Source organism: Narcine bancroftii, chromosome 11 (assembly GCF_036971445.1).
Source record: "Narcine bancroftii isolate sNarBan1 chromosome 11, sNarBan1.hap1, whole genome shotgun sequence".
NCBI classification, from domain to species: Eukaryota; Metazoa; Chordata; class Chondrichthyes; order Torpediniformes; family Narcinidae; genus Narcine; species Narcine bancroftii.
Genome location: NC_091479.1, coordinates 99,266,159 through 99,282,985, shown reverse-complemented (window position 1 = coordinate 99,282,985; position 16,827 = coordinate 99,266,159). Strand labels below are relative to the sequence as shown.

Sequence of the window (16,827 nt, the reverse complement as noted above, 5' to 3'; positions counted from 1 at the left end):
GGCTCCTATTCGGACTACACCTCCGCCACTTATTCCAAAACTGGATGCCAAAGGTAGTGACAAGTCTGCTCCTTCATCTCTATTCCAGGAGGGCAATAGGTCGGGTTGTAATAGCGCAACCCTCAATGCTATTTAAAGCGAATTAGCCGCCAGTTCGAGTTCAGTGCTGGATTCGCGAAGGAAGCTCTTTCCTGGTTTAAAAACACACGGAAATCCCAACCAACATTCATTCTTTTTGGCCAGTCACTGCCTCCAGCCACATGTTCCGAACGCCTTGGCTGGAAGCCATCATTGCCTGTTGTTCTATTTTGGTCTGCAGGGACATTTAAGGAGTCGGTGGTGCATTGGGTTCAGTCGACGTCCAAGTGAAGGTTTCATTGCCCAGAGAGAAGAGTCGACCCCCCCCCCCCCCCACCCACTGTGTCGGGAACGGAAGGGTCTCCGCTCCAGAACCAGCTCCGGACTCTCAACTTTCGACCAACTTCCTCCGCAACCTGCTCGTCCCCCTTCTCCGCCGTGTAGGGAGGAGAGGGGGAGGGAGACGGAGAGGGGGAGGGAGGGAGACGGAGAGGGGGAGGGAGGGAGACGGAGAGGGGGAGGGAGGGAGACGGAGAGGGGGAGGGAGGGAGACGGAGAGGGGGAGGGAGGGAGACGGAGGGAGACGGAGAGGGGGAGGGAGGGAGACGGAGAGGGGGAGGGAGGGAGACGGAGAGGGGGAGGGAGGGAGACGGAGAGGGGGAGGGAGGGAGACGGAGGGGGGGAGGGAGGGAGAGGGGGAGGGAGGGAGGGAGACGGAGGGGGGGAGGGAGGGAGACGGAGAGGGGGAGGGAGGGAGGGAGACGGAGAGGGGGAGGGAGGGAGACGGAGAGGGGGAGGGAGGGAGGGAGACGGAGAGGGGGAGGGAGGGAGACGGAGAGGGGGAGGGAGGGAGACGGAGAGGGGGAGGGAGGGAGACGGAGAGGGGGAGGGAGGGAGACGGAGAGGGGGAGGGAGGGAGACGGAGAGGGGGAGGGAGGGAGACGGAGAGGGGGAGGGAGGGAGACGGAGAGGGGGAGGGAGGGAGACGGAGAGGGGGAGGGAGGGAGACGGAGAGGGGGAGGGAGGGAGACGGAGAGGGGGAGGGAGGGAGACGGAGGGGCTCTCAGCAACCCGTCCGTTTCCCCGAGACGCTCCCCCTTCCACCTGCTTGCGCTTGGGGAGGCGGCGCAAAGCGACTCCAATCGCTCCAAGACAACCATGCAACAGGAGCTCTCGGGCGGGCTGGGACACTGTTCCAGCAGGGCTGCTTCTTGCACCATCACGACGTGTCACATGAAATCGACCCTCTCGGGACCTGGAATCTCACCAACCACTCCTTGAGCTCCCCTGCAAAACAATCGCCCGGCTGGATCCCAGTGCCATTTCTCGCGCAAACTGGATGAGAGATCCCACACCCTCAATCCCTGAGTGGGGGGGGCGAGAAGCACCAGTGGTTGAGGTGACCCTACCTTTCACTTGCGTCTCATATTCCGTGACAATCTCCTTATCCTTCTTGTATCGTGTGGGGGTTGACATTTTCCCCAGCCTTGACCGTCCTCCTGCTCCGCCGACCTTCCCACGACAGGCTCACCGGGTGCTGTTCGTGTTCCCTTTCCTGCGATACAGGTGAATAGGCGCCCCGGAGATCAGCGACGCTCCACGGGCACCGTTGAGCAGTGACGGGGAAGTTCGCAAAGAAGCATTGCTCGGGTATGGGAGGAACGATCCGTGTCAACTCTGCGATGTATCCACTGGGAACCAATGTATCCGCGGCCACAGAGTCGGATCTCCCTCCCGGCCCTGGCAGGTCAATTCACCCGTGCACCCCTTTCTTCTGACGCTGGCATCGGTTCCTCCACCAACTCAGGAGGATGAATGTTGCCGCCGGGCAAGGGCTGTGCGCCACGTGACCAAGCCCCCAAGTTTGCCGCTGCCGACTCTCTCCCGCTCCCGAGGCAAGGGACTGACTCGCCCTCCAGTGATAGCGGAAGTCGGCGGCGTCTTTCAGCCTCCCCGCCCCTCCGGTGACTGACGTTTGGAAGCGGCCAACCCCCGTGCCCCATCGCCCGGGCAACGTTCGAAAATCGAACCCGGCGCCGGCAGGGGAGCGGGCGGGGCGGGGCTTCGGTGGAGCCAAGTTCAGGAGATGGGGTTTCACCAGGAAACAAAAGGAGGGCGCAATGCAAGAGGGGTGCGAGCCCGGCCACTCCCCGAACCCGAAAACGTGTGCAATTTGTCTCTGCGAGGCGCAGTTCCGACCCCTGACTGCAACTCGAAGTGAAACTGTAACCACACGCACCGTGAAGGTAACAATGGACCAGCTGAGATTTATTTCTTTAGTGCACTTTGTGTCCACGTGAAGCAATTCTGTGGGGATACAGAGTTTGACCCCCCCCCCCCTCTCTCTCTCTTCCCCCCTTCCCACTGTTACTTTCTTTGTCCAGAAATTCCAGGCGATGAGTTTAAATGGAATCTTATTTTGGCTTCGGCCGCTGATCCACCGATTCCAACCTCCTCCAGGCATGAGGTTGCAATTAGATTCTCCGCCCTTCTTCTACAGTTTATTCCCAAGTGGAAATGAATTGTTTCTGGGGAGGAAATGCCAAAGAAGCAGACGATGCAGGACCCTCAGAGGAAAAAAATCCCTTCCAGCTCCACATCAAGCTTTGGACCGGAGGCCACTTAAAGCCTGAACTTAAAAAAAAGATCCACGGTCGGTGCTGAAATCTTGCAAAGCACAGCTCGAGTTGTTATTTTGGGGATCGTCATGGGAAGAAACTTCTCCGAGCAGTAACGAGGGCTCATGGAGTCCAAAATGTAACAATAACTCCCATTCACACTCCCCAAATTCCAGCACACACCGTGGGGGTGATGGGGAATTGACAGAGACCAGTTCCCCCACCTTCCGTTTGGGATGCGGGAGGAAATCGGTCTTGCTTTTTTAAAAAAACAACTTTAGATTCTTTGGCAATGCACAAGCAGATAGAACATGAGAGCACAGTACAAATCCTTCGGCCCTCGATGTCCTGCCGACCAATATAGTCTTAACAAAAAGTATTAAATCCTTCCCACCTCATTGCCCTCTCTTTTCTTTCATCCATGTGTGTAAGAGGTTTTTTTTAAATGCCCCTTAATGTTTCAGCCTCCACCACCATCCTTGGTAAGGCATTCCAGGCACCCACAGCTCTGTTTTTTCAAAAACAACTTCCCTCCCCTCTCTCCTCACATCATCCTTCTATGCTCCAAAGAGAAAGATCCCAGCTCTACTACCTCATAAGACTGATCTTCCAATCTCGGTAGCATCCTGACAAAGCTCCTCTGCGCCCTCTCCATAGCTTCCACATCCTTCCTATCCCAGATCTGAACACAATACTCCAGATGCGGTCTCTCTCACCAGATATTTGTAGAGTTCCAACATGACCTTTTCACCCTATTAATGAAGCCCAGCATCTCATAGGCCTTCTTAACTATTCAATCAACCTGTGCGGTAACCTCGAGAGATGTAGAGATTTGGACCTCAAAGTCCCTCTGTTCCTCCACACTGTTAAGTATCTGGCCAATAACTCTGTACTCAGCCTTCTGGTTTGACTTTCCAAAATACATCACCTCACACTTATCTGGACTGAACTTCGTCGGTCACTTTTCCACCCAACTCTCTATCCTGTCTATATCCTGTTGTAACCTACAACAACCTTTACCACTATCCACAAGTCTTCCAACCTTCATATCACCTGCAAACATACTTTCACTTCTTTATCTAGGTCATTTATCAAAATCAAAGAGCAAGGGTCCCAGAACAGATCCCTGCGGAACTCCTGCAGCATCCACAGGAATTATAAGGTAACCAGATCAGTGGCCTTCATTGCTAGAGGGATTGAATTTAGAAGCAGGGAGGTTATGCTGCAATTGTACAAGGTACTGGTGAGACAGCATCTGCAGTACTGCATGCAGTTCTGCTCTCCTGACTTGAGGAAGGTGCTGGCTTTGGAGGCAATGCAGAGGAGGCTCACCAGGTTGATTCCAGGGATGAAGGGGTTGGCTGATGAGGAGAGATCAAGTTATCTATGACTGTGCTAGCTGAAATTTAGAGAGGGGATCATATAGAAGTATATAAAATTATGAAAGGTGTAGGTAAGTTGTTTCCATTGGGGTGAGACCAGAACTAGGGGACATAGCCTCAAGATTCAGAGTAGTAAATTTAGGACAGAGATGAGGAGGAACTGCTTATCCCAGAGGGTGGTGAGTCTGTGGAATTCACTGCCCATTGAAGCAGTGGAAGCTTCCTCAGTAAATATATTTAATACAAGATTGGATAGACTTCTACAAAGAAAGGAATTAAGGGATATGGGGAAAAGGCAGTTAGGTGGGGATGAGCCCATCTTCAGACCGGCCATGATCTCGTTGAATGGTGTAGACTCAATGAGCTAGATGGCCTACACCTGCTCCTATTTCTCATGTTGTGTTCTTTGTCAGAAATCTGGAAAAACAACCTGAATATAAAGGAGTTAAACATGAATATCAGGGGTGGGGGAGGGGAGAGGAAACACAGGCTAACAGGTGGATACAGGTGGGAGGGTAAAAGAGAAAGTTGAGGTGATGGGGAGAGGACTAAGAAGGGTAGCTGTGACAGAATGAAAGGGGTGGGGAGCTGGGGGAAAAGAGAGGCTGGGGGTAGAGGGGGTTAACGGAAATTGGAAAATGTTATTTTCTACCACGGCTGCTGCTTGACCCCACTGCAGATTGTGTTTCATCTTCAGAGACCAAAGCAGGGAGTGAGAATGTGCAAACTCCACACAGACAGCACAGCACTCGAGGTGCCAGTATTAAACCTGAGGTCACAAGAGGAGTGGGGCAGCTGTTCCCACGACATATAGGAAAGAAAACCCCACAAATGCCAATTTCTTGTCAGATTCCCAATTAGGAAAGCCCGAGTTAAATTGACACGAGTTCACTGCTCAGGGGCACTCACTTTAGATTCACCAACACTCCTTGGGCAGAGTGTCTAAAATTTAAGTTAAATAAATTTCACTCTTTGGTGACATTTCGAGTACAATGTTGCTCAGTAATTTCAGTTCAAACCTCAGCACTCTTAACACCCACGGGTTCTGTACTTTTTGCATTATTGCTAAGATAATGATGTTTTATTGTATATGTGAATGCCAATCTATGCAAGTGAATTTCTGAACTGCATTCTAGAGAGAGCCTCTCGCACAAAGAAACATTTGGAGATTTTCTTTAACCTTGTCTTCCACTATCAGGAATGGGTTGTGAAAAAGCCATGCACTGGGAGGATTGCTTTCTGTGACGCTCGGCTGGGATCGTTTGGATGACTGGGTTCTTGCCAGAGACTTGGAACACGAGGTGAAGCCACCAGTGCAGCACTGAGAGAGCAGTATGCTGTGGGAGTCTTGCAGATCAGCATTCAATCATTCAGTTGGGCCCAGTGCAGGCTTGGATTAACCATTAAGCAAAATAAGCACGTGCTTAGGGCATCAAGGGAAGGGGAAACCATAGTTGTTTTAACCCAGTGCCAGATTTACCATGGTGTAGCTGAACTAGGACCCCACAAAAAGGTGTGGGACCCCCACTATATACACACACACGGGTTATATTTAATATAATTGTGAGGTCTGGTCTGGAAGAAAAGAATTTTTAATCTATTATTTCACATTCAGCACTTATTGAGTCTTAATGTCTTGTCAGTCAGACAATGGAAGGGTCGAGGGAGACCAGGGGGAAGGGTCGAGGGCTGTGCTTAGGGCATCATTTGGCCTTAATCCAGCCCTGGTCCAGTGGTGCTCTTCAAGACTGGGCTAGAAAAAAACATTTTTTTTCCAAACATGTCGATGCATTTTACATTTATAAATGTACAATTTATTAAAGCTCTAATACTCTCTCGGGTACGTGGATCGGGCACATACTACGCCAAAGGTGCTCTGTGAATTAGTAAGGGATTAATTAAGGTGGAATGTAAGTGTTGGGGGGGGGGGGGGGGGGGGGGGGGAAGGTTGAGAAACACCGGTTTAGAGAGATGTGAGTCTAATCACGGTGGATGGGACAAGCTCAGACAACTTTGGTCAGCATGAACAAGTTATGCTGAAGGGCCTGTTTCTGTGCTGTACAGATCCTTGACTCACTAAACCATCCATTCTGAAACTTTAGCTCTGGCCCTGTCAGGACTGCTCAAAGTTTACGGGCCCCCTTCCCTGTGAAGCAGTGAAGTTTTGGTTTCTTCCCTACTTCTCTATTAAAAAAATTGTTGAAAATGAGGAAAACGTGCCCCCTCCCCCCCCGCCGCTAAGAATGGCTGGCCTCCTACCATTCAAAACATACCAGGGGTGTAGGTTAATTGAGTGTAAATTGGGCGGCATGGTCCTGAGCCGAAATGGCCTGTCAATGTGCTGGATGTCTAAATTTATTATTTTTTTAAAAAAGATTAATTTTGTAATGCACGGAGGTTACCTGCCTTAGCCAAAGTAAAAGCCATGGACCAGTTACGTGCAAAGACAGCGTTGGGTGATTGACAGCCACGTTTAAATGAGATTGCACCGGTTTAAGCATGTGAAGGATGACAGACTTGAGTGCGTGATGGACAACCATACACTGGTGCCAGTAAATAACATAAGAAATAAGTCCAAATTGAATCTTACAGGGGCTGACACCTAACAGTATGCAGAAATTTAATTTCATCGCTGGAATTTTTTTGTTGTTTGCTATACTGTATTTTGTACATTTGTATGAGGTAGGAAGGGTTTATATTTTTTTAGGTAGGAATATGTAGGTCAGCACAACAATGAGGGCCGAAGGGCCTGTACTGCACTGTAATGTTCTATGTATTCTAGATCATGGTTCAGAATTCTGGTGATGAAATATAGAACCCACTTTATACAATTACTGCATTAAGTGCTTTTGATTCAGTTTTGGGGTAGTCAAGACTAAGCCTCCTTGTATTCTGGTACTTGAGTGACGAAAGATGAGAGGTGACTTAATAGAGGATTGAAAAATTAGAAGGGGCTGAGATAGAATGGACAACCAGTACCTTGTCCCTTGGGCGACAATAGCAAATACCAGCACACGTTTAAGGTGAGTGGAGAAATGTTTAAGGGAGACGTCAGGGTTTAGTTGTTTTTTTCACTCAGAGTGGTGGGTGCCTGAGATGCATGGTTAGGGGTGATAGTGGAGGCTGGTACAATCAGGGCATTCAAAAGACTCTTAAGTAGGCACATGGATGTAAGAAAAAGAGGGTTATGGGTGTATGGTAGGGAAGGGTTAGATTGTTGTGGAGTCGGCTTACGTAGGTTGGCACATCATCATGGGCTGAAGGGCCTGTCTATGCTGTAATGTCCTATGTATTAAATCATCCTCTACTTCCCAGAGGGTGGTGAATCTATGGAATTCGCTGCCCATTGAAGTAGAAGCTGCCTCAGTAAATATATTTAAGACAAGGTTGGATAGATTTTTACATGATAGGGGAATTAAGGGATATGGGGAAAAGGCAGGTAGGTGGAGATGAGCCCCTCATCAGATCAGCCATGATCTCATCGAATGGTGGAGCAGGCTCGACGGGGTGGATGGGTGACTCCTGCTCCTATTTCATATGTTCTCTGCCACATTTTCATTCTCCCCTTTATTCCTCTCACAGAGACTGGACATTTTATTGCACAAGTTTACAGCTGCTCAAGAACAATTCACAAAATGATAAGGACAAGGGGAAGTTTGACTTCATGGTTCTGATTTGGATAAAAATCCAGATCAAGTGATGCAATACCAATAAACTTAAATCATGAGATCTGCAGACTTTCGCAAGGAAGCATACAAGAAGGAGATAAATCAGCTACTTGAGGGGTGCAACATCAACCTTGACCTGAATGTTAGCAAAACCATGGAGCGGATTGTGAACTTCAGGAAAGGGAAATCAGGAGAACATAAAACAGTCCTCATCGATGGTCAGCAATGAAGATCTATCCTGGGGCCATCAAGTTGATGCAAATCATGAAGAAGATTCACCAGCAGATGGACATCTTGAGGAGATAAGTTATGTCACCAAAGTCTCTTGCAAATTTCTACAGGTGTACCATGGAAGGCATCCTGACTGGGTGCCTGGTATAGAAGTGCAAATTCACAGAACAAGAAAAAACCTACAGAGAGTTGTGAACTCAGTCAGCACCATCACGGGCATCAGTCTTCACTCCATCATGGACATCTACAAGAGATGTGCCTTAAAAAAGCAGCCTCTATCCTCAAGGACCCTCATCACCCAGGCCATGCCCATTGGGAAGGAGGTCCAGGAGCCTGAAGACAAACACCCAGAGGCACAAGGACAGCTTCTTCCCCTCTGCCATCAGATTGCTGAACGGACAATGAACCACAGGATCTACCTCACTTATTTCTGCACTGGTATTTATTTTTAAATGTAATTTTATAGCAATATTTGCACTATAACGCAACCACAAAACAACGAATTTCGTGACATGTTCACGACAATAAATTCTGATTTTGATCGATGTGTGCGTGTATTCATCATATCAAGCATCAAAGCTGGAGCAGTGTGAAGGACTAGGGTGGGGCAGGAGGTAATAGGATACTGGATAGAGATAGAGCAGAGAGCAGTTGAAAATGCAAGAGTAGAAGGGAGCAGCATGGGAGAACATCACAGAACTTTTGTTGCAAGCAGGTGGAAAACTTAAAGTCGGGTTACCTAGTAAACTGGAAGAACACAAGAATGGCAGAAGCTAGAATCTAGGGCAATGAGAAGCTGGAGGGACAACCAGTCAGGTAGCATCAACAGAGATAGAGCTCACCTGGAATGGCCAATGGATGACTTGACACTTACTGATCTGCCCTCTGAAATGGTCCGTCTAGTCATTCACATCCAGGGCAAAATAGGAACATGTTGGGTTGGTCAGTGATTCCCACATCCTGCGAACAGACAATTATCCTTTAATAAGAAAACCTGGGCTCCTACCTCAAACTGATTACAAGGTCATGTTGTGGACCCTGTGACGTTCAAGACATCCCATTTGTGTGGGGCCGGCTGGATGAACCTGGGGTTCTTTCCTGCCTTTTATTATATTGACGCACGATGGAGATTTTAAAAAAACAATGTGCAGGAAGCTCCTTGGGAAATGAGTTAACATCCTTTCACGAATAGAGTTCTTGGACCTTTGCGACCTTGGGGGCAAGTTCTAATATCGATCTTTTTGTGCGTTACATCTGCTCACTATCAGTTTTATGGCATAAACTTTTGGTGATAGCAGTTATGAAGCAGTGGAATAAACTGCAATTATCACATTCAAGTAAAAATAACTTGACAAACTTAAAAAAACATACATACACACAACTGATAAATTATAGGTTTATTCCAGCCTTGTTACAATTACTACATAATATAAATTTTTAAAAGTAGTATTTGTTATAGGGAAATAAAGTAGATATTTTAATGGTTTGATAGGCATTTTTAATCATTCAAGATGGTATCAAATTTTTGTTTTGCCTCTATTCCTACATGGAATCACGTGGAATGAAACTATCTCCTCCACAAAAATCCACTTTAAATTGGGAAGACTGTCACTACCCAGTCAAATACTAAGAGCGAGCAGTTCGCTTTTGGCACATAATTAATTTAATGCCTGCTTTTAGTTTGTAGCACATGACAAGAAAGTTCCTAATGGATACAGGAATGCGATCTGTGCTTGTCCCTTGCAGTACAGTTTGTTCACATCAACCATTACTCAAACCCTTGAAGGCTTCAGTCATGGACAAGCAGCGCCACCTGCAGATCATTAGTGTGTCCAAAAGCAAAAAGTTGCATGGTTCATTAAAGGATGCAAAACTTGGTGTACTGCCTCACAGAGCTAAAGAATTACCACGGAATAAAAAGTTTGAAAACAAACTCCTTGCATTAGTAGAAGACAAAAATGCAATGAAGGAACAATAGTATTTTTTTGGAAAAAGTATCAAATAGATAAGAAATACCTTGATGACGGGCTCAAGCCCAAAAAGTTGGTTATATATGTTTATCTTTGCTACATAAAATACACCATTTGACCTGCTGAGTTTCTCCAGCATTGTTTTTACTTCAATCACGGTGTCTGCAAGACTTTCGTGTTTTACTTATGAAAAACTGTTTTAGTTTGGAAACAGCGGAGACCTTTCTTGTCATCCAGTTCATAAGGGCCGAGCAATTTTTTTTTAAGTATATTCTGCAAATGAATGAAAGAAGAGTAATCCCCAGTTCCACAAACTATCGGAATGATACACAAACGTCTGCAGTCACTGGTTGAAGTAAAAACAGAATACTGGAGAAACTCAACAGGATCTTAACAGATACATAACCAATGTTTGGGGCTTGAGCCCTTCATCAAGGTATGAAACTCAACAGATTGTGGTTCTGTTGTCTGTAGAAGCTTGCTCGTGATAAATTGATTGCTGTTTCCATTACAAGAGTAACCATTGTAAAATATTTTTGATGATGTAAATGCGTTTTAACCGTTTTGTTCATGAACATCATTGTGAGGTGGTCATCTCATCACCTTGGGCAAAACTTGGCCATCAACAGGTAGAGTACACAATTCCAAGTCCACGAGGTACATTTCATACCCTAGGAAGAGTGGGTTGTCCTTTGTAGAATTTAAATTATTTTCATGTAACAATAGAAATTTGGTCTCAATTACTTAAATGTGCTTGATATATCAGTCACAGCAGATACCTGATGATGAGCTCGGGCCTGAAACATTATTTACCCTTTATGGGAGGGAGGGCACAACAGCAAAAAGAGGGGGGGAAGATGGCTCTGTGAATAGAGAAGGAAGGAGGTGGAGAGTAAAGACACAATGCTGGAGAACCTCAGCCTTCCCTCCCTTATCCACCTCCTGCCTGTGGACCTGTGCTCCTCCCCTCCACCATTTTGTTCAGGTGCCTGACTACATTTTGCTCATACCATTGATGAGGGGCTCAAGCCCAAAACATTGGTTATATATCTTTATCTTTGCACTATAAAGTAAACTTTGACCTGCTGAGTTTCTCCAGCATCGTGTTTAAACAATAAGCATTTCTGTTTGCAGATCATAATGATCAAAATTTAATAGTAAAGGGTGTGTGCACATTCGCACACTCTGGCAGAAGCACTGGATTTCATATCACAAAATGCAATGGATGTTAGCTCATGGAATAATTTTAAATCAGAGATTTCTAGATACCTGCCAAGGATATTAAGTGATTTAAAAAAAACAAATTAGTTGTGCTTTATGCTCATCCTCTTTACCACAGCGTCAATGGGTAAGGTACCAATTGATCTTAATCTAGTTGGCAAATCTGGATGAGCCTTGGGAACTTTGTGGCCTCTTCCGGTTCCTAAATTATTTTTAAAATCCTGGCTTGGCCTTTGTAAAATTCCAGAGAACAGAAACATACATTAAGATCATTTTGAGGCATTTTATGAATATTTAATGAAAAAGGCTCTGGTGTAAATTGCTCTTGCCATTTAAGGAAGGGAGCATTATCTCGCTGACAATAGATTAATATTAGATGCAGGGATCCAATACTTGCAGATAGTAGTAACTAGTGCTCAGAAGTCTGGCAAGATCTCTTTCACCAACACCAATAAATACAGTAATTTGGCAACCTCTCCTGTTTTAATCTAACCTGATCCCATATGATTTAATTCGGAGGTCCACAATAACTTGAAATGGATCAAACCACACAGGACTTCAAAGTAGCAGAATACTCCACTGTAAACTGCAGCCATAATTTGAGTAATTTCAAAAATAGAAATGCACACTATTTCTCCAAATTCAGACAATTACCTCTCCAAGGAATGGGATCAAACACATTTTTAAACACAGACTCAGCAAGATTACTTGTCCATATTAAACCATACCAGTGAGTTGTAAAATTAGCCTTCCCCAAATGTACTGAGAGTGGTAAAGTGAAATTGCTTTACTGGGAACACGATATGAATTTTGTGGCTCTGATCTAGTGGAAGAATTAACAGTGAAGCTTCCTGTACTCACTGATATTAAAGAGTAAAGCAGACAGGAACTTCTGGCAAACACATTAATGCAAGCACAAAAATCATTGTTTAACCAGCATGACTCATTCACATAGACCAAGTGACGTACCCTTGAATTGCTTCTCCTAAGAAAGTCAAAGCTCAGCCAATAAAATGCAATTAATTTTTTTTAAGCACAGAGAATCTCATTGCTTCATTCTTATTTTTTTGCTGGAAATTCAAAAAGGTTTTTCCTTATTCATGGTTAACGCCAGTGACCTGGGTTTAAATCCACTGTTGTCTGTAAGGAGTTTGCACATTCTCCCCATGTCCACATGGATTTACTCCCATGTTCCAAAGATGTAAGGCAGCATGGATTTGATGGGCCGGAAAGGCTTCTACTGTGCTGCATTGTTAAAATTTATGAACCATTAAATAGGAGAACACTGTGGCTGAAGTTGCTTTATCAGTTCTCACCGACCTACTAAACTCTCATTTCCCTCAGTGTTCAATAATTTATCCAATCTTGAATTTAAGTATTGGGTGAGTATCTACCCTAGTGATTCCAAAGATTCACAACCCTCTGACTTCTGATTCAAATCTTTCATGCAGTCCTAACTAGTTGGATATTTATGATGGGACCATAGTGAAAACACAGAAATGCTGGAGGAACTCAAGAAGGTCCTGCAATATCCATAGGAGGTAAAGAAATATAAATGACATATTGGGCCTGAGGCCATCTTCAAGGTATTCTGGGACCAATTAAATTCTAGATTCTCTAGCCACTGAAAAAAGCATCTCATCACTTCTCCTCTCAAGCCTAGTATTTTAGACTTCTCCAAGCCACAAGGTAGAACAGCTGATTGTGCCTTCTGCCTCATTGCACCAGTGAGGGAGACAGGTTGAAACCAGACCCACTTCTGTTCATGTGGAGTTTGGATATTCCCAGGTTTCTTCCCACACCCAGCGGATGGGCTCATTGTCTCCCGTATATTAGCCCGAGTGGAAAGAGAATCAGGAGGGAGATGATGGGCAGAAAAGACAGAGTTTATTGGGAGCAGGATTATTTTGAGAACCAGTTAAGACTCAAGTGGGTGAAATGGCATAAGGAAACAAGAGAAACATTTAGAGACACCTCTAATTCTATCTAGAGCAGCCATTCTCACCCTGGGGGCCACAGCACATTTAAGTAAAAGCCTTGTTTTCTTCAGGGTAACATGAATATTTTTGTTTTTTATCTAGTTGGTCGAAATATGGAAGAAAACAGATAAACTTGACTGTTTCACAGGGATGGGAGCCCATAAACTGAGGAGAGTCCCGGGGGGAGGGGTGGCATATATTGAAAAAAAAAGGTTGTGAATGGCTAATCCAGAGGACTACCTCTCTTCCCAGTAATCAAAGCATATTAGGCTATGCCAATGATGGATTTGGCAATGGAAACGCTGTTAACTGACAAGGGAACTTAGTTAATCTCTTACTGTTTCTTCTGTGTAAGAGAATTTAACTCTTTTTTTTAAATTTAGACACACAGCATGTTAGCAGGCCCTTTTGGACCATGACGCCCAATTAACCTACAACCACCGGTATGTTTTGAACGATGGGAGCAAACTGGAATACCCAAAGGAAACCCACACAGACACGGAGAGAATGCACAAATTCTTTACAGACACCGCTGGATTCAAACCCCGGTTCCTGGCAATGTAACATTGATGCACTAACATGCTGTGCTAACCATGCCACCTCTGACACTCTGAAGGCATCAATGACAACTCTGACATCATGAGGGAAAGTCGTCGTCGTCAAAGCAGCTGATAATGAATGATTCCTGCAGCAATGCCCTGAATGGTGGGGGGGAGAAATGCTGTAACACTTATACACTGAGCCACACGCCACATTTGCAGGAAATCTTCAACCGCAGTCAAGTCCACAGCTCTTTCCCATTGAGTGCTGGCACCCAGAGGGAATGTAATTAAATCATCTCTAATTTGATGAGGTGTGACTGAGGGCTCCTGTTACAGCTTGGCATGAGCCTAAAGTAAAGCAATTAAAGGGGGGATAGAATGGAGGGGGGGGGGGTAGAAGCTTCAGATTTTATTCCTTACAGTTGCAGTAAGATCACTGTGAAGTACAGATTCTTTCTACACCAATAATTGCACAATTATAGATCCTTGGTGCTGTGTAAGAGAGAGAGAGATTTGCATTTCTATTCTGCCTTTTACAATTCACAACATTAAAACTACTGAAGCACTCTCTGAAATGTAGTCAGTGTTGTGATTTAGGAAAAGCAGCAGGCAATTTGTAGTGTGCAGGTTTCCACAAAAAGTTCTTTCATATTAGCAGGATGATCTGTATATGATGAAACATAGATCATTACAGCACACTACAGGCCCTTCTGCTGACCTATATAAACCTACTCAACAAACTTAACCTTCCCTACCTCACCCCTATAACCCTCTATTATTGCCTGAGTTTTTTTAAATGTCCCTATTGTACCAGCCTCTACCATCACTCTAAGCAATGTATTCCAGACATCCACTGCTCCTTTTTTTAAAAAAAAACTTACCCTTGACCTTTCCCCTAAACTGTTCTCCACTTACCTTATGCACCTCTGTTATTTGCCACCATAACTCCGGGCAAAGAAAAGATGCTGGGTATCCACCCTATCTATGCCTCTCATAATCCTGCAGACCCCCGTTTGCTAAAGACTCTTCAAAAGAATCCATCTTTAAGTTTCCCCATACTCCTCCTGTTCCTCCAACCATACCAGTATCACAGTGACAGCCATGTACATTTCTTAAGTAGATTCAGTGCAGAATAAAAGCAAGTTCTAATGTGCTAACATTTGCGTTCTTGCAGAAATGTTCCAAAAGTCCACAACCCCAAGATGCTTCACCTTCAAGGCAATGGATTGGAATAGAGGCTAAATGGTGGTGGGCTTGAACAGGGCAGGGAAAGGTTATTGTAATTAGTTTAGGCTCACTGCAATCCCTTTACTTTATGGCAGAGACTATAGACAAAAGAGATGGTTGTCGACTTCAGGATGGCCCAGGGGGTCCACACTCCACTGACCATTGATGGCTCAACCTTAGAGATCGTCAAGAGTATCAAGTTCCTTGGAGGGCACTTGGTCCCTTAACATCAGCTCCCTAGCCAAGCAATGCCTCTACTTCCTGCGAGGACTAAGGTAAGTTCATCTCCACCCTCCATCCTCACTACATTATATAGAGGATGTATCGAGAGAATCCTGTGCACCTACATTACTGCCTGGATTTGGAAGGTGTACCACCTCGGATCACAAGGCCCTGCAGAGGATAGTGAAGTCAGCAGAAAAGATCATTGGGGATTCTCTTCCTACTGTGAAGGACGTCTACAACACTTGATGCAGGCGAAAGGCAATAAACATTGTGAAGGACCACACACCCCTCACATAGACTGTTCTCCCTTCTGCCATCTGGTAAGAGGTACTGTAGAACTCAGGGCCTGTATGTCCTGATTGGGCAAGATTTATTCTCCCCCACCCCCCCCCCCAAGTCATTAGACTCCTGAATTTTCAGAACATATGTGGATAGTGTACTGTGGACTTTTACTGTATATTTCTTAATATTTTAATGTGTTTATTTTCTAACGTATTTATGTAAACATGTTCCATGGTCCTGGAGAAACACTGTCTTGTCTTTACCGTGCGAGCCTGGTATGAACAATAAATAAAGGTGATGACGTAATAATCCCTCCTTTAACGCACCATATTGTAAACTCCCGCAATCTTGAAATCAAAAGTAATCAAATAATCAATTCTTTGATGGAGAAAGGCAGTGGGAATGCGCTTTTTTAAAAAAAAAATCAAAGATCAACTTTTCAATAGATTCTAGAGCTGTTGTTCAGTTTTAAAGTACAGTGAAGCGCAGTTTTAAAAAAGTAACTGCCTCAATTCCAGATAGTATTTTCTTATATTAATTTATTAGCAGCGTGGTTACTGCAACGCTATTCCAGCACCAGTGGCCTGGGTTCCAATCCAGCACTGTCTGTAAGGAGTTTGTTTGTTCACCCTGTGTCTGCATGGGTCTCCTCTGGGTGCTCCAGTTTCCTCCCACCCTTCAAAAGATATGGGGGGGGTGGGTCATAGATTAATTGGGGTATGTGGGCAGCAATGGTGTGTGGGCCTGTTACCGTGCTGTATGTCTAAATTAGCAGTCTATACAAATGCACGCAGTTTACAATGGTAAGTGTACTATGAACTACCTGAGGATGCAGGTGAGCTGTTAAAAGAATCTGTTTTCAAGGATATCAACAAATTTTTTCCTCAGCTGAGTTCTGAATTGATAAAACCACTCGGTGACAATTCTCCGTCTCTGGTTCTTTTCCTGCAGACTCATTGTCTTCTCTTTTTCTAAAATAGCAGGCAACTCTCGCCAATCTTTCACAAAAATAAAAGGAGCACCCATTGACTTCAGGAGGCGTAACGGGGCATTCTGAGATATCGATGAGTTGCCGCATTGCCCTGGAGTCATGATGTCTTCGACGACCGGAACAGAGCCGCAAGCACAGGCCTCGTATATTCTGTAGCATTCGGTATTTATTCCCACTGGACACAATGTGAGGTCACTTTGCAGCAAAGCATCTTGATACTTCTTCAGGCTGTCATTGGTTTCCTGCGGTAACCAGCTGTGCAAAGAATGAAAACAAAACAGCGGTGAGCCAAAACGCTATGGTTTTGTGGGTCAAAAGCCTCAAGAAGCTACATGTTCAAAGTGAGGTGGCCAACAAATGTATTCAGTACAAACACTTCTGAACATCGAATATAGATCAGTCCAGGTATGGCA

At 45.2% G+C, this 16,827-nt stretch overlaps 2 protein-coding genes and 1 long non-coding RNA gene across 20 annotated transcripts in view; 1 reads left to right on the top strand and 2 right to left on the bottom strand.

The window, feature by feature from the left end:
* The window catches only part of srgap1a (SLIT-ROBO Rho GTPase activating protein 1a), a 229,322-nt gene extending 220,414 nt beyond the window's left edge, over positions 1–8,908 (bottom strand). For 6 of the 13 annotated variants that reach the window (XM_069904202.1, XM_069904203.1, XM_069904205.1 and 3 more), the window contains exon 1: positions 1,488–2,024. Coding sequence is in view for 10 of the 13 variants with exons in the window: in XM_069904203.1 (XP_069760304.1) it covers positions 1,488–1,554 (67 nt within the window). In the remaining 3 variants the exon portion in view is untranslated. Of the gene's footprint in view, positions 1–1,487; positions 2,025–8,819 lie in introns of those variants that run through there. The other 7 variants (XM_069904206.1, XM_069904199.1, XM_069904200.1 and 4 more) reach the window with 2 other exon arrangements.
* Positions 1,087–8,522, top strand: LOC138746201 (uncharacterized). Of its 2 annotated transcripts, XR_011346796.1 has the most exons (4): positions 1,087–2,324; positions 3,780–3,858; positions 5,277–5,379; positions 7,661–8,522. It is a non-coding gene; the product is annotated as an uncharacterized lncRNA (long non-coding RNA). The 2 variants fall into 2 exon arrangements; XR_011346797.1 differs by lacking the exons at positions 3,780–3,858; positions 5,277–5,379.
* The window catches only part of rxylt1 (ribitol xylosyltransferase 1), a 31,782-nt gene continuing 23,810 nt past the window's right edge, over positions 8,856–16,827 (bottom strand). For 3 of the 5 annotated variants that reach the window (XM_069904216.1, XM_069904218.1, XM_069904214.1), the window contains one exon: positions 9,360–16,669. In XM_069904216.1, the coding sequence (XP_069760317.1) occupies positions 16,267–16,669 (403 nt within the window). In that variant the 3' untranslated portion in view covers positions 9,360–16,266. Of the gene's footprint in view, positions 8,938–9,359; positions 16,670–16,827 lie in introns of those variants that run through there. The other 2 variants (XM_069904215.1, XM_069904219.1) reach the window with 2 other exon arrangements.